General features: G+C 41.9%; 1 protein-coding gene across 3 annotated transcripts in view; it reads right to left on the reverse strand.

Moving 5' to 3' along the window:
• Nucleotides 1-1905: 1905 nt before the first annotated feature.
• Nucleotides 1906-21754, reverse strand: part of LOC136790898 (nuclear pore complex protein Nup153-like) — a 36673-nt gene continuing 16824 nt past the window's right edge. The window contains exons 11-18 of one of the 3 annotated variants that reach the window (XM_066997704.1): nucleotides 19981-20107; nucleotides 17881-18354; nucleotides 16547-16639; nucleotides 16221-16311; nucleotides 15758-15880; nucleotides 12012-14220; nucleotides 11149-11497; nucleotides 1906-7296 (exon numbers count right to left, since the gene is read on the reverse strand). In XM_066997704.1, coding sequence (XP_066853805.1) covers nucleotides 13790-14220; nucleotides 15758-15880; nucleotides 16221-16311; nucleotides 16547-16639; nucleotides 17881-18354; nucleotides 19981-20107 — 1339 coding nt within the window. In that variant the 3' untranslated portion in view covers nucleotides 1906-7296; nucleotides 11149-11497; nucleotides 12012-13789. Of the gene's footprint in view, nucleotides 7297-11148; nucleotides 11498-12011; nucleotides 14221-15757; nucleotides 15881-16220; nucleotides 16312-16546; nucleotides 16640-17880; nucleotides 18355-19980; nucleotides 20108-21754 lie in introns of those variants that run through there. The other 2 variants (XM_066997705.1, XM_066997706.1) reach the window with 2 other exon arrangements.

Genomic DNA, 21754 nt, shown 5'->3' on the forward strand with positions numbered 1-21754 from the left:
CTGCATCCCCAGTGGTGCCAGTGCACTCTCTGGACTCACTGCACTGCATCCCCAGTGGTGCCAGTGCACTCTCTGGACTCACTGCACTGCATCCCCAGTGGTGCCAGTGCACTCTCTGGACTCACTGCACTGCATCCCCAGTGGTGCCAGTGCACTCTCTGGACTCACTGCACTGCATCCCCAGTGGTGCCAGTGCACTCTCTGGACTCACTGCACTGCATCCCCAGTGGTGCCAGTGCACTCTCTGGAGTCACTGCACTGCATCCCCAGTGGTGCCAGTGCACTCTCTGGACTCACTGCACTGCATCCCCAGTGGTGCCAGTGCACTCTCTGGACTCACTGCAGTGCATCCCCAGTGGTGCCAGTGCACTCTCTGGACTCACTGCACTGCATCCCCAGTGGTGCCAGTGCACTCTCTGGACTCACTGCACTGCATCCCCAGTGGTGCCAGTGCACTCTCTGGACTCACTGCAGTGCATCCCCAGTGGTGCCAGTGCACTCTCTGGACTCACTGCAGTGCATCCCCAGTGGTGCCAGTGCACTCTCTGGACTCACTGCACTGCATCCCCAGTGGTGCCAGTGCACTCTCTGGACTCACTGCACTGCATCCCCAGTGGTGCCAGTGCACTCTCTGGACTCACTGCGCTGCATCCCCAGTGGTGCCAGTGCACTCTCTGGACTCACTGCACTGCATCCCCAGTGGTGCCAGTGCACTCTCTGGACTCACTGCAGTGCATCCCCAGTGGTGCCAGTGCACTCTATGGACTCACTGCACTGCATCCCCAGTGGTGCCAGTGCACTCTCTGGACTCACTGCAGTGCATCCCCAGTGGTGCCAGTGCACTCTCTGGACTCACTGCACTGCATCCCCAGTGGTGCCAGTGCACTCTCTGGACTCACTGCACTGCATCCCCAGTGGTGCCAGTGCACTCTCTGGACTCACTGCAGTGCATCCCCAGTGGTGCCAGTGCACTCTCTGGACTCACTGCACTGCATCCCCAGTGGTGCCAGTGCACTCTCTGGACTCACTGCACTGCATCCCCAGTGGTCCCAGTGCACTCTCTAGACTCACTGTACTGCATCCCCAGTGGTGCCAGTGCACTCTCTGGACTCAAGTGCACTGCATCCCCAAGTGGTGCCAGTGCACTCTCTGGACTCACTGCAGTGCATCCCCAGTGGTGCCAGTGCACTCTCTGGACTCACTGCAGTGCATCCCCAGTGGTGCCAGTGCACTCTCTGGACTCACTGCACTGCATCCCCAGTGGTGCCAGTGCACTCTCTGGACTCACCGCACTGCATCCCCAGGGTGGTGCCAGTGCACTCTCTGGACTCACTGCACTGCATCCCAGTGGTGCCAGTGCACTCTCTGGACTCACTGCAGTGCATCCCCAGTGGTGCCAGTGCACTCTCTGGACTCACTGCACTGCATCCCCAGTGGTGCCAGTGCACTCTCTGGACTCACTGCAGTGCATCCCCAGTGGTGCCAGTGCACTCTCTGGACTCACTGCACTGCATCCCCAGTGGTGCCAGTGCACTCTCTGGACTCACTGCAGTGCATCCCCAGTAGTGCCAGTGCACTCTCTGGACTAACTGAACTGCATCCCCAATTGATCCAGTGCACTCTCTGGAGTCACTGCACTGCATCCCCAGTGGTGCCAGTGCACTCTCTGGACTCACTGCAGTGCATCACCAGTGGTGCCAGTGCACTCTGTGGACTCACTGTACTGCATCCACAGTGGTGCCAGTGCACTCTCTGGACTCACTGCACTGCATCCAGAGTGGTGCCAGTGCACTCTCTGGACTCACTGCACTGCATCCCAGTGGTGCCAGTGCACTCTCTGGACTCACTGCACTGCATCCCCACTGGTGCCTTTGCACTCTCTGGTCTCACTGCACTGCATCCCCATAAGTTCAAACGCTGCTTTATTTATTTATTTAAATGCCATTTTTCTTATTTAGAAGGATTTCCATAGGGTGACAGGCCTTTAATGACACTCACGACTCAGAAACATTTGCCGATGCAGTCAAACGGTGTCTATTAACGCGATGCACTGAAGTTAATTGGTATTAAAAATGAGCCAAAACGAAAGGCAAGTATCTGCGTGTCCAGCAGAATGACAGCGATCATCACCATTTGATCAACCTTCCCTGTGAGGTCTATCTGCAAGTTACTTTGAGGTAGTGCTAGAAAGAAGCGGTTAGTCCAGAGCATCCCTGCAAAAAGAAACATCCACGGCTTAAGTACCATTTACTCTTTTGGTATCCTTTTAAGTACTTTTTACCCGTTTCGGACTCCTGCCTTTTCCCGGCTCACTGATGACAGCATTAGTAGCCCCTCAAGCTACTGTCCTACAGCCTTTCCCATCAGTGAAGAGATAGGAAAAACCCCACTACTTCTTGGAAGAGAAAACCAGCAGGTTTTTGAATAAAAGCACTCTCTGTTGCAGCTAGGTACAACGAAAAGAGTTTATGAAATCATTACGGGACATTCTTGTAGAAAACTTCCTCAAGCTTGGAAGAAAAAAAAACATTTCAGCTAAGTAAAACAGAAAATAACTGGAAGAAGTGAAGTCTGGTGGTGTTGGAAAAGTTGCTTCAAAGACTTGTTTAATTAAAAAGAAGGAAAAAAGCAAGTTCCTACTGCAATCCCATCTTTGTCAAACTGATGGCGGGCACCAGTACGATGTGTTCAGCTAACACAGGCTGGAAGTTGTAACTGCAGCTGTGAAGTTTACCCAGTAAAAAGACTCCGCAAAGCATTCTAGCAGTTCCGATGCAATCACTGCTTCCTGAATTTGTGACTCACGGTTAACACGGCAGTACAGGAAGAAGTCTGGCATTCACTGTGCTCTTACGGTAAAGAATCTGCACTGCGCACACCATCCCAAGCCAGGTATGCGCTCCTAACAGGAAAGGACGATAGGCTGATAAGTCTCAGCAGAGGGAAAAAGACATCAGAGAACTACTTTATAACAGCAGCACGCGGGCTGCAACCAACGTTCTCTTCCTCTCATCATTTTCATTTCTGTGGACTCCAAGAGAATACACTCCCAACATTTTTCAGCTCTGGAGAACAAACAGCCCAACCAATCTCATTCACTGAACTACAAAACTGGTATTTTCGCTATCTAGTCCGGAAAAGGAGGCGCACGTCTCTAACGTACAGTGTAGAGACCTTGTTAATAGGCAAAGTCTGCATAAAATAGGTGGCCACAGCCTGATTTTCTGACGTTCAGGGCCTTGGGTCACACACCACCACAGCATCAGACTTAATGAAGTCACCAATCTATGTGGGCCCCTCATTACACAGGTCACATGTTATGGACCAACCTCTCAAAGGCCAAAAACCAGCACTGATACTGCCGGGCCAACACACATCTGTAGCATCCCATTTCTGGGTGACAACACAATGAATGTTTCCACAAAGTACTCGATGCAACCTAACTACTGTGTTTGGTGATGCAAAGCAAGCCGTGTCAAAGCAGCGTAGCACCCAGGCACATTCCTGGAAGATGTTTTGCTGCTCACGTTGAAGAAAATAGATAAAAAAATCCTGTGCAGTTTGCACTTCTGAGCTCAAGTACCACAGCTATGCACTACAATTGAAGTGGCATCAAAGCTTGTAAGGTTTTGAAGCTTCAGCACTGCCATCCAAATTCAAGGAGGCTGCATCTATTATCTTGAATTTGCCCCAGCTCAGTCCCCTGAAACAATTCCATAGACACGTACAAGCAACCCTTTTCCCACCCAGATTCTTTGCTTCATCTATTGCACCTCTACCTTGTGTCATATTCTTATTAATCTGCCCCTCAAAAGACTCCCTGGCTCACACAAAGAAGCAACCCAACAAATCCCTGTTCCCAGCCACGTTGCTTTCATGCTTTGGGAAGAGTTAACTGCAACAGCTCTAACTGTGATGCCACCTCACCCCCTCCACCTATGTGAGGTTCTTTGCCTTCTGTCTCCTCCTACGTCTACACCTGCACTAGAACCAGGAAGAATGTGCTTCCTACAATACTCCAAGAGCCTCTTCTGTTTCAGGATGTCATCATTTCAATTCAGGACTGAAAGTATTCCTAGCAAAAACCCAACAGCTAATAGCTAACAGAAGCAGTTGCTGGTGATCAGCTACAAGTAACCTGGAAGTACTGAGGAGTCACAAAAGAGAATTTGCATTACATTTAAGAACAGCATGCAGCTTAGGACCACTGCTTTCACTGACTACACTAAGCCATAAAAAAGAATTGGATTCTTACCTGCCATCACAGCAATTATGGTTTATGTTGCCCCCAAAACACACATGGCAGTACCAGAACTGTGTCAACTAGCTTTAACAGCTTCCCCAGCTATTAAGTACAGTAATTTCTGCTTCCTTTTTTTTCTTGGAGGAATATTCTTTTGTTTCCAGCCTCACTTACTTATTATACACACTGTTAATTAGCAACTATTTCTCCATACTCATAGGGTTATGGAGTCCCTATGACTGGAAAAGACTCTGTACCCTTCAAGATAAGAACAGCATAAAGGCAGCAACTCGCAAGACTGCTCTAGCTTAAAGCAAAGCTTTCCTCATTGCTCTCATCTCCTTTGACTTGAGTGCTGTCATCCTTCTACCAGAGCTTTAAAAACTTCATTACCACGAATGAAGGAAGACCAGAGCAATCAGAGAGGGTAGCAGAGGGTATAACTTAAGGAGCTGTTACTAGGATTTTTTTGTTGTTCCTGGTGGACTATTTTTCTCCTTGCCAGCAAGGAGGGAAAACCAGCAAGTTGTTTTCTCCAAGATTTTTTTTTTTTTAGGTTTAAGAACACGGATTATGTTGTAGCAATTTCTTCGCTGTAAAACGTCAGCTGAGAAGTCTAACAGTAAGAAGGGCAAGGGAAAACTGAATGCTGATGCAGAGAGTGCCAGCAGACATCATCCTCATTCCATGGGATGTTTGTAGCTATGGCAGTTGAAGTCTACACTTCCATATGCTTAACATACCCTATTTATAAGCCAATTTTAGCTGACCTAGCATGTATCAGTAGTACAGTTAGAGCCAGCAGCCTGCAGGAAAAAGTGGGCACAGGTGTTTCCATAGCAAGGCCTGTGAGTGTCTCCCATACATACTTCCAGTCTAAGCAAGCACATGAAAGGCTTGGCTTGTCGCTTACCTAAGGAACCAGGAAAACAAGGGGAAGCTAGATTTTGCTTGTGTCCTAATGCCCATATAAAAATAAAGACAGATGAAATACCCTTACTACCTTGTTAAATTCCATAAGCCGGAAGAGAACGTGCTGCACACAGGTACAAGTAAAATCTCTTGCTGGCAGGTTTGCAGAAACAAATTTTTTATTTACACAGGCAAGTCTATCTTTAGACCCCATTTACCTCTTTACATTTCTCGAATATTTACATGACTTCATGATGCTCCAAGAAGGGAGTGATGAACAAAAAGATTACAGAAACTGTCAAAAGCATAGCAAAAAAAACCCAACCTATCATTGTGCTTTAAAACTTATGAGCTAGAATAATGTAGAAGAAATGTAGCTTTAGCACTTTGGTCCTAACGGTCATGCTCTAGAAGACACTTAAATAGCAGAGGGGATTTCAGAAGTGACCGTATCCAGAGGTTGCCAGTGACAATTCATGAGTGAATCGTAGAGTTCTTCGCTTGTCTCCGTGAATTGTCTGTTCATTTCATCAACATCCAAGTAGAGCTGTGGATCTGAAAATAAAAGCCTGGTAAGTCCAAGTATCAAATCTGAGGCATGCACACAAAAAAACTTCATGTGAAATGGCTAATAAAATGTATTTTAAGCTAAGTGTAATAAGCTATTAGATCTACTAATTTTAGTGAGGTATTTAGTCCTCTAAAATTTTGAGCCTCACAACTCCAACTTTTGGGAATTTGTATATTAGAAGGCTGGGACTAGAACTGTCTTTCAAGATAAAGACAAAGACAATGTTTAAGATAGTAAAGATAACGTTTAAGGATAATCAGCCATGAAACCCTCCCAAGAGTCATTTAATTCACTTCTACGGCAATACACGTTACATAGGATAGTTTCTAAACACTAACACAAAATGCCTCCACGTGAGGACCTTTGCAAACCTTCCAGGACACAAATATGTTTTGTACCGTATTTGTAAGTGCAAGCTGAATCCTCCTTTTGGAATCTGCAACATAAGCTTTTACCTCAGGGTGGAGAACAAAGCTTTTGCATATTACTGAGTTTCTAATATAAAATCTGTTTAGCGGAACCAATACAAAGAACAAAATTCTGTCTTAGACCATTTTCAAATGGGAATGAAGGCACAGGTACAAGAAACCTGCTGCGAAGCATTGACAGTGTCCCGTTTTACTTGATGCGGTCAGTGTATGCTGTATCAGCTTTAAAACCCCAGCTGATTGCAGATCAACCCCACAGAGGTTTGACCTCAGCTGAACTTTCAAGATGTTCTTCATCCAGTAGAGGTTGGCTTGTATTGTTAAAAGGCACAAGGATGGCTAAACTCAAGTGACAATGATAGAACCCTTATTACCGTCAGTAATTAGGTCATCACCGATTGCAGTCATAACTGAAGATTCCTGAAAGACAGAAAAGGCTAAGTTTAATCATAACTCATTTCAGAAAGCATCACAGATTCAAAGTGCTGCAGTCTCAACCCATTCCTTCTTCCTACAACTACAAGGATAGATGGCATTTTATCTACTTATTTTTAGAAGAAAGCCAATATTACAGTACAGGTTGGAAGGGACCTCCGGAGGTCACAACTAATACATTGACCACGATAAGACCACTTACAACAACTGTTTAATTTGCTTTAAGCAAAGCAAATCAGAAGAACAGGAACAGAAGAAGCGTACGCAATTATGCTGTCAAAACCATTCTTTGGTATGCGTGAACAAATAATGGTGTATAAATCACTAATTCTATGGATTTACTATTTAAGCACTTAAATACAAACACCTCTGAATGGAATCTGCTCTTTTAACTTCACACTAAGCAGAAAGCATGTTTTCAACTTCGGATTCTTTTTGCTGATTCACACAAATCTGTACAACATATTATCTGTGAAATATTTTCTTTACAGCAAGCGTGCAGTATCTTTACCTCAAAAACAGCTGGAGCCATTAAAGAATCTCCTAAAGAGCAGTCTCCAACAGCTTGCATGCTGTCATAGGGAGCATAGGAGCTGTAGTTGTAGTCAGCGTAAGCATCGTAACTCCGCTGCGAGTAGTAGTTCTGGTAATCTTGGCAATAAGCATTATAGTTGTATGACTGGTACCGCTGCAATTCTGCTTTCAGTCTGAAACATGAGAAGTTGCATACAGTCAGAGAACAAGAGACTGTAAACCCAGTTCTGAACTTAAACAATTTGTCAGCTTACATACTTCAAAACTTAAAAGGAAGCTTTCCTAAACAGTCACCTAAGTGACAGCTTAAGTCACAGCTCAAAACCTCATTTCTATAGAAGCAAGCATCCTCACCTTTGCCAATACCAGAAGGAATTGTTCTCATGGATTAACTCCAGAGCCTTGACATGGTTACCTGTACACATCAAGTATTTTTAGCGTTGGCATAAGCAAGCTGCTGCTAAGTCTCTGTGCTTTGCTAAAGACTGATTTAAGACCAGAGACATTTATCAAGCACAGCTGCTTTAAAGATGCAGTCTTAACCCTTCTATCTTTTGTTTGGTTAATTAATAGATCTTATTTCCAGAAAGAAGTGAATGGAGTCAGATTATCCATTTCCATTGGTTCTTAAGAAGAAAGGGCCTGCTGATTAGATTTCACTACTTTCCCTTTCAAGATTTTCTCAGGGGCAGCTTCAGACTAATGACAAGAACCAAGACAAGTGCTATCTGTACTAAAACTGAGGTACACTGCATAAAGAACATTCAGATAACCCAGCTGCATATTCAAAAAAAACCGCTGTTTAGACTTGTCTTCACTGATTCTGTACAGGCAGACCTCCTGTGTTTGCAGTGCCCAGTTTCTCTGACTTGAATTGGGGATGCAGAGAAGTGAGTTCTATGCTTTTGGGGAAGAATACAAGCTGAAGGCATTCTGAAATAGCTTCCAAACTAAGCAAACATGAGGGACAAACTAATCCAATGGCTGGGTATTTCAATGCTAAGAGAGCACGGTACTCAGCCATTCAGAAACGTATTACTGATGTGTATTTTAATACCTACATTTGTTTCAATACTGCAAAGCTACACAAGTTCTAATAAAGAGGTAATCCATTGTCTTGTTACTGTAGTAAACAAACAGAAGATACATCATCTTAGGTCTTCTGCTTCCAACTGCACTCTTCCTACATACAGTTGTGTAGGGAAGGAAAATCTGAAAATACTGTTGACGTTCTTCTGGATAGCCGAAGCAAGAAAACATGTTTGTGGCTTATTCTTGTTTTCAAAATAAAACAATATTAATTTAATCAAAAAATTTTGGCAAAGAACTTTGGACAGTGCTCTCTTGGAGAAGAGCATTTCCATTCTAAAGCAGAAGGAGGCAACATTTGCAGAATTATGCTAGGTAAACAGAAACAGAAGTGTCATTTTTTACTATTTAACAGAACACACAAGCTAACCTCATGAACATACTGAAATTGTTTATATGAAGTCCTGTTTTGTCAGTATCCTGGATCAGAGTTCATCAAATTTGGTATCAATTCTTTAACCGTTCAGAGACCTGAATTGCCTTAAATAAGTGATAGAACTGAGCCGGTAGAGTAAGAAACCCTCTCAGGAAGTGCTAAGCTTTAAACTCCCCATTGCCCTAAGCTCATGAAAAGCAAAGAATAGCATTCTAAACCTGTTCTAGTAATAACGCCTTTGGCTTTCTCCCTGCGTTCCCATTTTTCCCCCCCACTTCTTTCCTGTCAACCCACTGTAAAACTAGTTATGTGCTTCTCTCAAACTAGAGGGAAAGCTCTAAGAACAAGAACTCCCTAGCATATAAAACCACTTCTTGTCCCTTCTACCTTATGCAGGCCCAAACCTCAAAATATTTACCAATGCATTCAGCTTTGCTACTGTTGAGAAACAAGGCTGGTTACAATGGCAGCTAAGCCCAAGTTGCGCTGTCTGGCTAGACTTAACAGTTGGATTCCCCCAGCCATCCTGAAGCAGGTTGATGAATCCAGGGAGTCAAAACATAGGACTTCTGCATTTCTGGTTTTGTAGACTGCATCCTGTGTACAGCCACTACAGCAAGGGCCACAGACTTTCCAAAGGCAGAGCTACAAGAATCTGATTATTTAGAATAACTGTATCAATGCACAACTCCTTGGTTACCTTTTAGAAATTCCTATGCTCAGCCGGATTCCTTTTCCCCCCAGACCTGGTGCGTTCTGGCAGTCTTGCAGTGCCCTCATCTGATCACCTTGCTCACCAAATCTGACATAGGCATACCCTCTACTATTTTCAAAAGGGAGAAAACCAATTCTAGTATGCATAACAGTTACAAAGCTAACGAATTCAGTTTCTGTCTTCTACAAAAAACAGAAGATAGCAGCTACTATAGCTTCTATTATTTAAGCAACCTCTCTGGCATGTGCACGTGCACAGAAAAGGCTTTCACCAAATTAAAAAACTTGGGCCAGAAGCAAAAAGCTTATTCCTTGGTAGCATTAAGATGCAACTCACTGAGAGCCAGCAAAACAATACATTTTAAGTGCTCTCTGCGTAAGTAATCAGATTCCATATTTCTGCATATACAGCAGTTAATCAGTTAGCACTAACCCACTCCTTTTGGAGCCACAAACTTTATTGGTCACAAACACCAAGAGCTGGCTGTAATTATCTGAACCAGTATTAACCGGTACCTCTGAACTCTTCAAACAAAAATATTTTTCAGGTGCTCTTAGAAGAACAACATCAATTGCCTGCAACAATTTGATGGCTTTGCTAAACGGAGCACTGAAAAGCACAGTGGTACAGTTTCTTTTGTAGCCTGTTCAGAAATTATAGCCCCGTGCCTACAGCTTCAAATCAGGCCAAGCTTACCAGCCCAACTCTTACAGCTTAAGTTCACTGCACTCGAATGCCTTCAAGACGTGCTTTTAGGAGCCATGGAGAAGAACCCTCTGGTAAGACCACCATTATAAAGTACTGAGTGTTGTTTTACACTTAAAATAGAACTATCTGTTACAGTCATTCATCAGCTTTCCCTAGGCTGCTGCTCTCTCACCACTGAATGTGATCCTGCTCTCAGTTTCCCACTAACTTTTTCCCCCAGCGGTTATGGCCTCTTTTCATCTATGACACTTTTAAGGGACTACACCGTGTTGAAAAATGCTGGTTAACATTTCCTTTTACACAAGGTGCCTCATCGAATTTTCCTGACTAAACCAAACCCCAGAACCTTAACTAGAAGAGGAAGCACACAAACACACACGCCTCCCTGGCCACCATATCTCCCCAAAACATATCTGTTCAGTAACAGACCAACTGTAAGAATACTGCGATTAAAATCAGTATAGCTCTATACACTGCTTTTGTTCGGGATTACTAGCTAATGTCCTTCCCCTTACCCCTTCTGGAATTAATACTGAATTCTGTACTCCAAAACGCGGTTCTTAAGTCATACAAATGACATTTAACAATCAGAATTTTTCCACACAGTGATCCTCAATAAAAACTTCAATCCTCTACTGCAGTCTTTCAACAAATTAAAGGAATACAAAACTGGCTAATAACTGTTCAGTGATTTTTGGACCTTTGTAGCACTAGAGTAACAGCAGTACACTCTGCAGCATAGTTGCAAGTACGTGGGAATAAGATACTCTCTCTCATCTCTTTTTTTCTCTGAAAAGTGTGAGGCCTCTATTTCACCCTACTAAAGATTTTACCACCAACTGTACTGCTAGCATTGAGACACTGCAACTTCTGTGCTTGTATGAGATGCAGGACAGGTTCCTTAAGGTGTCGCAATTTTTTGTCTAAACCTAGTGTTGAGATCAAAAAAGGGATTGCTACTAATTGCGTACGTATCAATAACCAGGACAGAAGACATGCTGCATATAGGAATTAAACTTTTTCTAAAGCTCTAGTACATGAACATATCAAATCCCACAGATTTTTTCTAGTATGGTTTCAGAGGTCTTACTTGATGGACATAAGCGCACAAGTGAAGACAAAAGATACTCTGTTTACCTGAAGTACTGGTTTGGACCCCAAATGGAAAAGCTGGCTTTGCTTGCTCAGGTTCCTTCTCTGATGGTTTAACGAAACTGAAGTTGAACATAGGTTTTGCTGTGCTCTCTTCTTTTGTACGCTCGGACTTCCCAACTGAAAAGCTAGGCTGTGTCTTTGACTCTTCAGTGTCAGCTTTCTTTCCAAACACTAACGGAGCAGCAGTAGTGACAGAATCCTGCTTCTCTTCTGTCCTTCCCAAAGTAAACTGTGAGGCAGCTGCAGACTCTGCACCTGAACACTCTGAGTGAACACCGAATGTAAATGATGGCAAGGCAGCATTTTGTGGACGCAGTCGCAGTACCAAAACCTGAAGAAATAAGTGAATGTCAAGTCCGTAACCCACGGTGTATCTGCAGTACATGAAGGTTTGAACTACATTCTAGTCCTGATCTTTCCAGTCAAAACTGTTTAAAAAACAACCCACCAAACAGTAAAACAAACAAGAAAACCCCATGCTTCCTCTCTACATAAAACTTTTCACAATTGTGTTTTCTGCCCACCACCTGGCTTTAAAAAGTATACGAACTTCTTTGAAAGATCATGTTTTTAGTCTGAACTCCAAATGAACAACGTGTAGGGCATGTAAAGAACAAGCACGTCATTAATGAAAGCTTTTCTCTAAAAAGGATAAACTTATTCTTGGGGAAAAGTGTGGAAACAGATGTTATCTAGGCAATATTCCTACAGGAAAAACGAATAATTTTGCCACACCTCAAAGGAAAAAATAATTGTGCTTAACAGGTAAGAAAATAAAAAAAATCAGAGCAAACCAAAAAATAAATCACAGAATATGCATCCTCGTTTTAATCATTAAGTATTACCTCTGAGCTCTGCTTTGGTGCTTGGCTTTGCACTTTCACAGGCTACACACTTCGTGGCCTCTGCTTTGTTTTGAACCAAGCAGGTCTCCCAATCCCAGCTTCCTTCAGGCTTCTTGAATTTGTCTAAATCCAGAAATTCTCCAGAAGGAGCAGAAAATGCAGATGCACTGCTACTGGTCACAGGTGTTGGACCCTCTGTGAGACAAACAAGACAGTTAACCATCCTGTTTGAACATGAACTATAAAATGAACATTAACTTTTAAATTTGATTTGTCAAATCCCACAGAAATGTTCAAAACTACTCCGCAACTCCCCCCCCCCGCCCCTGAAAAAAATAAAAGCCACCAAAAACCCACAAAGAAACAAACAAACAAACAAAAAAAACCAGAGTGGAACTCAAAGCTTCCAAACAACACACAACTCTGTTCAGCACACAAGCTTCTGCTGCTGTTGACCACAGTGTAACCTCCATAAAGAGGCCTGACAGGTGCCTTTTAAAAAAAAGGTGCCTTTTAAGAGAGAAGCAGAAGATAACGCTTCAAATTCAAAACCGGAAAGACAAGAATGGCTCTTCCCTTCCACAGCACACGCAGAAAACTTTTATCCTAGTATTACTTGCATCGCTCTTCCTCCTGACAAGTGCAACGTAACCGTGCAATTCACTGCACCATGGTCACAGTAAACCCCTCATTTCCAAAATTCCTCCTTGCAATGGCAAGAGCCTCAGACAAAGATGCCGACTGACCGCTCAGAGGTTGGAAGTCCAAGAGAATCAACTCTGTCTGAAATCCATTATCTTACCTCATGAAATTTCAGTCTTACCGCACAGGATGATTACAAAAGCCCGGTCTAGTCCATCTTAATTTGTTTCTTCCACGATATATTTGCACAGGTGTTTTTCGATGTAATGGCATGTTAAATGACATTTAGAGTCAAAGTTAGAATTAGAATCGTATTTTAAAAACAATACAACCACGCTCAAAATCAATTACGGTCACACACAATGGGAAACAACCCAGTACTGCCCTGAAGAAGTTACCCAGCGGGTCACTCGCTTTCTTGAAGCCTACCACTGACCTTCATAGGCATCTCTCTGCTTTAGCTTAAGACTAGTTAAGACTACACTGTCTTGAAATCTGGCTTCACATCTCCCCTCAATTACATACAAACGGTGAGTAGAGGCATTTTGGACACATTCTGTAATTTTTTTTACTTATTTTTTGAAAGAGAAAAACGCACTAATTTTTAACTCTTTCTATGGAGTTCTCATTTTCGCCAGTGAAAAATCACTATGTTGTTTTTAAATTAAGTCACCCACTTCAGCCATCTTCCCTCACCAGCTGCAAAGCCGGGGGTATCTGCATTGATCCAGCTCCGTACTAATACATTTCACAATCAGTTCAATTTATGCGACAGGCTGGAACCTGGGCTGAGACCTCTGAAGTGCCTGTAAACCAATCCTGCAGACAGCCGCTAATCCATCAACCGTACCTGGGAATCGTGTTGCTTAAAATATTCCATATATGCAACGTACTTTTATTCTGTACAAGATTCACAGAGGCTAGGATGGAAACAACAGGAAAAAAAGGACCATACCTGGTTTCTCAGACTGACAGGCTACACATTTGTTATCTTCCGTCTTATTTGGTACAAGGCATATTCCACAGTCCCAAGAGCCTTTCGCCTTCTTAAATTTGTCTCCAAAGCCCAGAGTGGCTGTTGTGTCAGTGCTGCTCGAGGAGGATGTCACTGTCACCGAGCTGTCTGTGACCACTGGTCATGTCAGAGCAGGCATTACTCCCGTTCCAGGTTTTGGTGTCTCACATGCTATACATTTTGTAGCTTCCGGTTTGTTTTGGACAAGACATGTATCACAATCCCACGTTCCAGGTACTGTTTTGAATTTGTCTCCAAAGCCCAGCATCCCTGCTGGGGGCGCTGCTGGCTTTGAGGTGTCGCATTGACTTGAACTTACTGTCTGTTTCATACTCTCAACTGTTGACGCTTTAGTAGCTTGACAAGTTACACATTTGTCCTTTATGTCTTTGTTTTGCAGAAAAGGGTCACATGTATCAGATTGCCAGTACGATGCTTGTTTAGAAGTCTCTTTACCTGCAGAAAAAGTTGTTATTGCAGGCCTAGTATAAACCACTGTGCTTGTTGTAGGTTGTGCAGACGTAGAAGAGCGTGTTTTCAACAATCCAAAGTCTAGGAAGCAAGAAAAAAAAGTCTTCCTGTTAGCGCAGCACCTCACTACATGTAACTAAGTGACTTTACTAGAGGGCAAAAATTTCAACTCAGGTGCCAATGGTTACAACTAGACATTCAGACCGAGCGCAACAGGAAGTCCCCAGAAATCTTATCTAAACGGATGAAATTTCATCTGCTGCACTGGGTCACAACAGAACATTTCGTTAAAGCTTCATTTAACTCTTTGTTTCCAAGCAAGCTTTAAATCAACATTTTCACTGGTCGATACAAGTACAAACAGACAGTAGCTGACTGAAATCTGACAGTCCAACGTGGAATGGAAATAATACAATTTGATTAAGACGCGATGCCCAATCGAATCAAATTTCTAAAGCTCCTCCTTCCGTAGCAGATGACTCAAATCTACTCCAGTAACTGTACAGAAGTTTGTACTCGGAGCAGCAATCCATACGGTATTTTCCCACAGATGCTGAATATTAATTAAATAATAAAAACTCAAGACAATTGAACAACTGTCTAATTTTCTATAATCTTTTTCAAAATGCATCGGACACAGGACAACTCCTTATTTAAAAGGTGGCAATTTTAACAGAAAAGACAAGCTACTAATACAGAAAGACTAAAGGAAATGCATCTTAAACAGCAGCTCAAGTTGCTTGTAAATCTACCTTGAACATAGTTGTTTTGTGGTTTGTTTGTTGGGTTTTTTTTAGTCAAAACTGAAGTCTTTGAACAATGTGGATTTAGATTCTGCTTCTTTTAAACCGATAAAGAAAGTGAATGTCACTTCACTCAGAGGTCTTTCCTTAAACAAAATGCACAATGTATTTTCTCTCACTTAGCTCTTTCCAACAGAGAAATGTGCTGCCTTCTTAACAAGTATGTAAGTTAGAAGAAGACTTTTGGGAAAAGATCAAATTCAATAAAGCCCTTTTTCTTAAAAGATATCTTTTCCACAGACACACTTTATGAAACTGTTGAAAACAATTGCAATTGCTTAAAAACAAAATTCAGAAAAGGGTTTTTAACGTAAAACACTCCACTTCTGTTTGCAGTTTAAATTTTAATCCACAGGAGCCATTGTAAGCTAAGGCCCAAAGATTCGCAGCTTTCGCCATGTATTTGGAACTGAAGCTCTTTCCTATTCTTTCTTCACCTGGGCTGAAGGTGGGACAGGAGTGTTGAGCTTTACAAACATTTCCTTTTCAATTCCACAAATTGTATTTACTTAAAATGAAACACCGATTATCTGGCTAATTCTCTTAGTACCTCATTTACAATTACATCCTAACACGTAAAGGAGATGCAACCCATCTGCTTTTCATCTTGCAGTTTTACTTCCAGCAACAAACACCACTTAGAATAGAAGGGGGCAGATGCACCCTAACAAACGCAGCGCTTAATGTAATGCTCTCCTACATTCATATTTATAGCAGATACTCTATTAACCATAAGTCGTGTGTTGGTTTTTTTTTAATAAAAAATGCTAGCGTATTTTTTGCAGCATCTTTTTAAAAGGAGTTCATTATCTCACCAGGATTTTTTAGAACGTCTAAGACGCTTCCTTCCTTTAAGACGTGGGCAGTGGTGAAGGGACCACCAGCAAAATCTTTGACCTCCTCTTTCTGTGTATTGATGTTGGTTGAGGTGGTGGTGTCTTTTGAAACAAAAGAAAACAAAAACAGCTTTCACAATGTGACCTAGTTAGAGCAGATTATACTCACTTTTGTTAGAAACAAGAATTTCCAGCTTTCATGCTTCTCACATAAGAATCTTCACAAATTCTACTTACTTTGCAATGCTTTATGATTACAAGCAAAACAAAAAGCAACAAAACAAAAAAAAAATATAAAAGCAGATCTGTCACTGGAAAAATACTGCAGAAGTCCAACACTGCCTGGAATTGCTAGCATGCGCAGACAGGACAGATTGAAGATTTAATAAAGAAAAAAAGGAAAATCAGCACTTCAGATCTGAAGTGCTAAAGTTTCAGTTACCTAGGGTAAGAAAGGGCGTCACTGGAGTACCACTGGGTCCAGAAAGTTCTGCCGATTTTACAACGGGAACACTAAATGTAAACCCAATCTGCTATGAACAAGAGAGGTTTTTCAGATTCTCAAGCCACAGGAACTTCAATCGAATGCACACACAAAACCAAATCTGAAAGCTGCTCTTCACATTTGTAGCACGCATGCTGAATGACAAATTATAAGCCAGAAGCCTACATACTTTTCTCCATCAAGGCAGATTCTGCTTTAGTGTTCTGCAACAGCCTACTAAATGCCTAAGAAAAAAAGTCAAGCTCCTTTATTATTTTACTTACAGAAGACGTAGGTAGCACTTCTGCCTCAGTAGATTTCACAACTGGAGATGAAAACGCGAACTCAGGACTGCTAACAGTACTTGTTGGTTGTATCTGTATTTTCAAAAGAATTAAAGGTTTATATTTAAGAGCAACAACTACCTGAATTCACTACCCAACAGAAGTCCCGCAGTGACGTCGAAAAACCTGATGTTTGAGTTATTTTGCAGATAAAAGTAATAATAAAACACAGGGAAGTTTCCAAGTGGGTATAGGACAATATCTTCAAAACCAAATTCCAGAAACTGAGAGGAAAAGCTGGAGATGCTACTTAGGTCTAAATGCACGGAAAAGCAAGCCAGGAAGCTGAAGAACGGCAAACTCAGCCCAATGATACTCCAAGAACTTCAGCAAACACCTCAACATGTTAAAGCAGCTGTCTACTTCAAACCGTACAAAAAATATTTCAAGTACTCTGGAACAGATTAATGTTTATTTTATTGCAATAATATGCCAATTATTGCACCCTAGGCTCATTCTATGTGAGGCTCATATGACCACGTTACCTCTAATTTAATAACTTAAATAAAGTTGTGGTTTAACCATTGCAGGCAACTAAGCACCACACAGCCACTCGCTCACTCCCTCCAAGTGGAACAGGGAAAAGAACTGGAAATAAAGAAGTAAAGTTGTTAAATTTGAGGTAGCATTAATGACTCATCGCATGTAATGGCTACCTGGAAAGACAAATGCCATAACCCTGTACATACTCCCCACTCCTTCCCCTTCTTTCCCCCAGCATTTATTGCTGAGCACGATGCTAAATGGTGTGGAATATCCCTTCGGTCCTCTGGGCTCCGCTGTCCTGGCTGAGTGCCCTCCCAGCCTCTTGTGCATCCCCGACCTCCTCGCTGGCAGGGCAGCGTGAGACACAGAAAAGGACTTGTCACTGTGTAAGCACTGCTCAGCAACAGCTAAAACACCAGTGCCTTACCAACACTGTTTTGCTCACAAATCTGCAACACAGCATCATCTACTACGAAGAAAATTAACTCTACCCCTGCCAAAACCACTATAAATAACTTGGCATAAAGTCCACACCCCCCTTCCCCCGCAGACTTCCACAGCATTTGAAGCAGTTATACAATCACGTTAAATGGGAGTTGGCAGGCTCTAAGACTGAGAGAAGCAGAATCAAAACATTTATGCCTTTTTCCCCAAACTGGCATACAACCCCAATTCATTCAGCTGCGTAGAAACTAATATTTGTTAGTTTCATGAGCACCACAGAAAAAGTCAACTCGCAATAAAGCAGTATACTCATTGTAAACATTATTTATAGCATAAAGATTTACCTTGCCCGCCGCCGTCGCTGCTGCATCTGCCATGCCTGCCGCCTCCGTTGAATTTGCCACGCTTGTCGTTGCCACTGTTGACTTTGCCTTGTCCTTTGTCATCAGCAGATATGGCATGCCCGCCGCCATTATTGGATATGTCAAGCCTGAGGGCACTGTTGAACACGTTATGCCTGACGTCGCCGTTGTATATATCATGTCCTCCACCTCCTCCTCTGATAGATCTGTCAAGTCCTCCACCTCCGATGGATCTGTCATGCCCTCCACCTCTGATGGATCTGTCATGCCCTCCACCTCTGATGGATTTGCCATGCCCGTCGCAGCTGCTGGAGTTGCCGTGCTCATTGCTGCTGTTGAAACAGCGCTCGGTGACGCTGAGACAGCGCTACTACCAACGAAACTAGAATTGAACTGAGGCAGCGATGCAGCACTGATGGGTAGGGGTATGTTCGGTAGCACTGGTTCCTCCACTTCCTAAAGTTGCAAATTTTAATTTTTCTTATACAAGACATACTACTTTCTCACCCCATCCCACCCAATTTATTAACAAAATTAAATAGAACAAAAATCCATACAAATTAAGAGAAAGCAAGTTTCCAGAAGAAATCCCGATCTCCCCACCTCTGTCTACCACGTCATTTTAATTTATGGCAGGCCTGCTTCCACATTATACTCTATTCAACAACTGTACAGCAAGAACACTGAAAGTTAACTCAAAACCTGTGCAGAACAGAGACGCACAGATCACATTTTTTTTCTTTCTTTTCTATACTTTAGTCATCAAAGCTCTAGAGAAGCATCATCCTTTCTAACTACCCTCGCATGGCTTCAATTAAGAGTACACTCTCAAGACAAGTGAGAAAGTGTTCCTCTTGCAAAATTAGGCAGGATAGCTGCCAAAGTTTCTAAAGTCATTACAGCAGTGAACGTGGAAAAAGGTAATGTTTAAAGAAGCAGGTAGGTTCAACAACCAAACTAAACACAAAAAGCACCAAAGAAAGTCAGACTAGCAGCACTGAAGATTGTGTTCTGGTAAATACAGTCTATACCATGTATCAGGATGCAAATATAAAAATCAGAAAACAGCCTCTTAACAACTTCAATTTTCATCCCTGCCACTTACTTTATTTGATTACTAAGATTGGATGAGTTATGTTTTAAATGGCATAGAAAATCTGACCAAAATTTGTACAGTACTATCATGATCTACTTAGAAATGACTAGGCAGGGATGTAAGTTGGTACTACTGATATTCAGTGCATCCTGTAGCTTACATCTGTTTCACAGTTTTGATTTGAAAAGTTTATGGAACTTTTGATATTTGGACCATTATTTTATTTGCGTTACAGGAATAAACAACAGTGTTTACGATTTCTTTATATTGCATCATCCAGAAGTCCCATTTAATGATTTGAAACTTAAATTAACTTAAATACTTAATATTAACTTAATATTAATTAAATACTTAATGTTAACGTAAATACTTAAATTAACTTACAGGCAGCTTATATAACATCCAATAAAAGAAAAAATAATCTGAATATTCATGGTCATAGTTTTATGGAATAGATTTTTCCTATTAAAATGAGAAAAAAACTCTCTCACAATGAGTTTGGTGAGTATCAAAAACTGAGTCATCGTTAGCAGACATGCAGAATGCTCTCTTCTACTACTCTTTTTCACACTCTTGGCCTGTATCTTTCTGTATGACTTAAATATGAAACCAAAAATTAAGCTTTTTTTTTTCTTTTTATACTTGGCACTCGTTTCAAGTATCATTCCTGTAGAAAAACTATACAAACCTTCACCAAAACATTACTTCTCTTCTTAGGACTCATTCATTCAATTGCTAACGAGAAATGTTATAGTTTGAAGAATCTCCAAGGTAAGAGAATTAAAAATTTCAAAATTACATAAGCAAAGTTCAGGTATTCAAACACAGGAAATCAATTGGAGCCTGCTCTGAAACCCACAAGAAAACAAAAACAATGCAAAAATAAAGCGGTATTGTTATAATTTACTATGATGCAATAAAACTGACACACTTAGCTAGTTACTTCAGTAAGCTCAGTGACAGCAATTAATTTAAGAGTCACTTACCTGTTCTTGTACAGCTCTTGATAAATAGTGTATTCCTCTTTCCCTTCTCATTTTGCCGCCTCCGCTACTCACTCCTGAAGACAGACCACTGGACGCAGCAGTACTGAATTTGTAGCTGGTCACATTGCTAGCACACGACAGTACAGAAGTTGGGGGAAACAAGAGAAAAAAAACTTACCAGCCAAATTTTTTTTTCAAGATATTAGAGCTGTTATTAGTCCTAGAATTGAAACCTGCTGATCAGAAAAAAACTAAAGCTGTCTCACAAGTTGCTAAACGCTGGTAAATACTTGATGTTCTAAATAGGAAAAACTTTATTAACAGCAGCAATGAAAAGGACATACATAAGTGCACCGTTCACATGGGAACAATGACTAAGCCAGAAGACCTGAAATAGAAGAGCTGATTTAGATTGTTATTTTCCAGTGCTTCCTTTAAATAGGACTGGTTCTCTGATTCTGCGATGCACGTGTATCTTTTGCAGGGATATAAAAGAACAGCTCACAAAAATACAGAAAGAGTGCACATATGCACACATACACATGGGAAACACTGCCAACAGCTCTGATAGAATAGGGACGCCTTAGACTTGTGTGGCAAGGTAATATGGCCTAAGCTTCAGAAGCAGCTCTGGCTTTCATGTGGCCATCAGCAGGAACAGCAGAGGTGTTTGGGTATGCCAACATTCCAGAAGTCTTTTCAGACATGAATACAGATCCCTTTTGTAAGGCATACAAAGGCGTTTTTCTGGTACTTAAAAAAGCCTAGCTCAAAACCAGAAAGATATCCTAATCCAAGAGCAAATGGGGAAAAAATAACCCAAACCAGAAGTGGAATAGGGAATAACTCTAACAAAAGTACTATGGCAAGAAAATGAAGTATGCCTGGAAAAACCGTGACATCAAAGCTTATCTTGCAGCCAATCAGTCAGTCAGTACAGAAGTGCATTAGATCGCACTGGAAGACACCAGGTCAAACTCCCACAATACTGAGGAGGAGAACTGGTCTAAACTTGTCAAATACTTGACAACAGCCTGCTTAGCACTGTAACTGCATAGAGGAAGACAGATCCCTAAGGCAGATGCTCAGACTTTTCTCTAATCCAAACTGTCAATCCATTAGAATTCTGAAAAAAGTCTTACATCAAAATAGATCTTCATTCAGACAACTATCGCTTGCCCATAACAGCCCATATTCCTCTTTCTGTTAACACCTGTGAGCTTCAAGGGGGCAAAGACAATTGTCAGCCTTCAAGCAAGTCTAATCTACAATTGGACTCAGGTTTAAAATATATACACACACACACACACACATAGATATATAGCATTGGTGGGCCAGAGATTTACTGAGTATTCCAACTCAACTGTCCAAAGGGACTCTTGCCAGCAGATCAGTGTGGTGCTCCTGCTCCAGAACATGGCACCCAACAGAGACCAGCATCACAAAAAACACTACCACCACTACCTACTCTACAAACAAAAGGTAGGGCACTGCAATAAACTTTGTGAACGAAATCAAAAGCAGTATGAGTTTGCTGTATCTCCTTCCTAAATGGAGAAGTAGAAAGGAGTTCTAACAGAGACAATTTAGAACAGTTTGAAAAAAACATAATTAAAACCCAGCACCTGATTGCACCTGTACCAGAACCTTAAAGCCAGTCGCTTCCACCCCTAAAAAGGTGGTTGTTGTGAAGTCCAACTTTTAGATGCCAAAACAAAGTGTTGAGTTCTTTCTGCAAGCCAAAGAATGCCCATGGTCACATAAGAATTGCTTG

This window comes from Anser cygnoides, chromosome 5, assembly GCF_040182565.1.
Source record: "Anser cygnoides isolate HZ-2024a breed goose chromosome 5, Taihu_goose_T2T_genome, whole genome shotgun sequence".
In the NCBI taxonomy this organism is placed as follows: domain Eukaryota; kingdom Metazoa; phylum Chordata; class Aves; order Anseriformes; family Anatidae; genus Anser; species Anser cygnoides.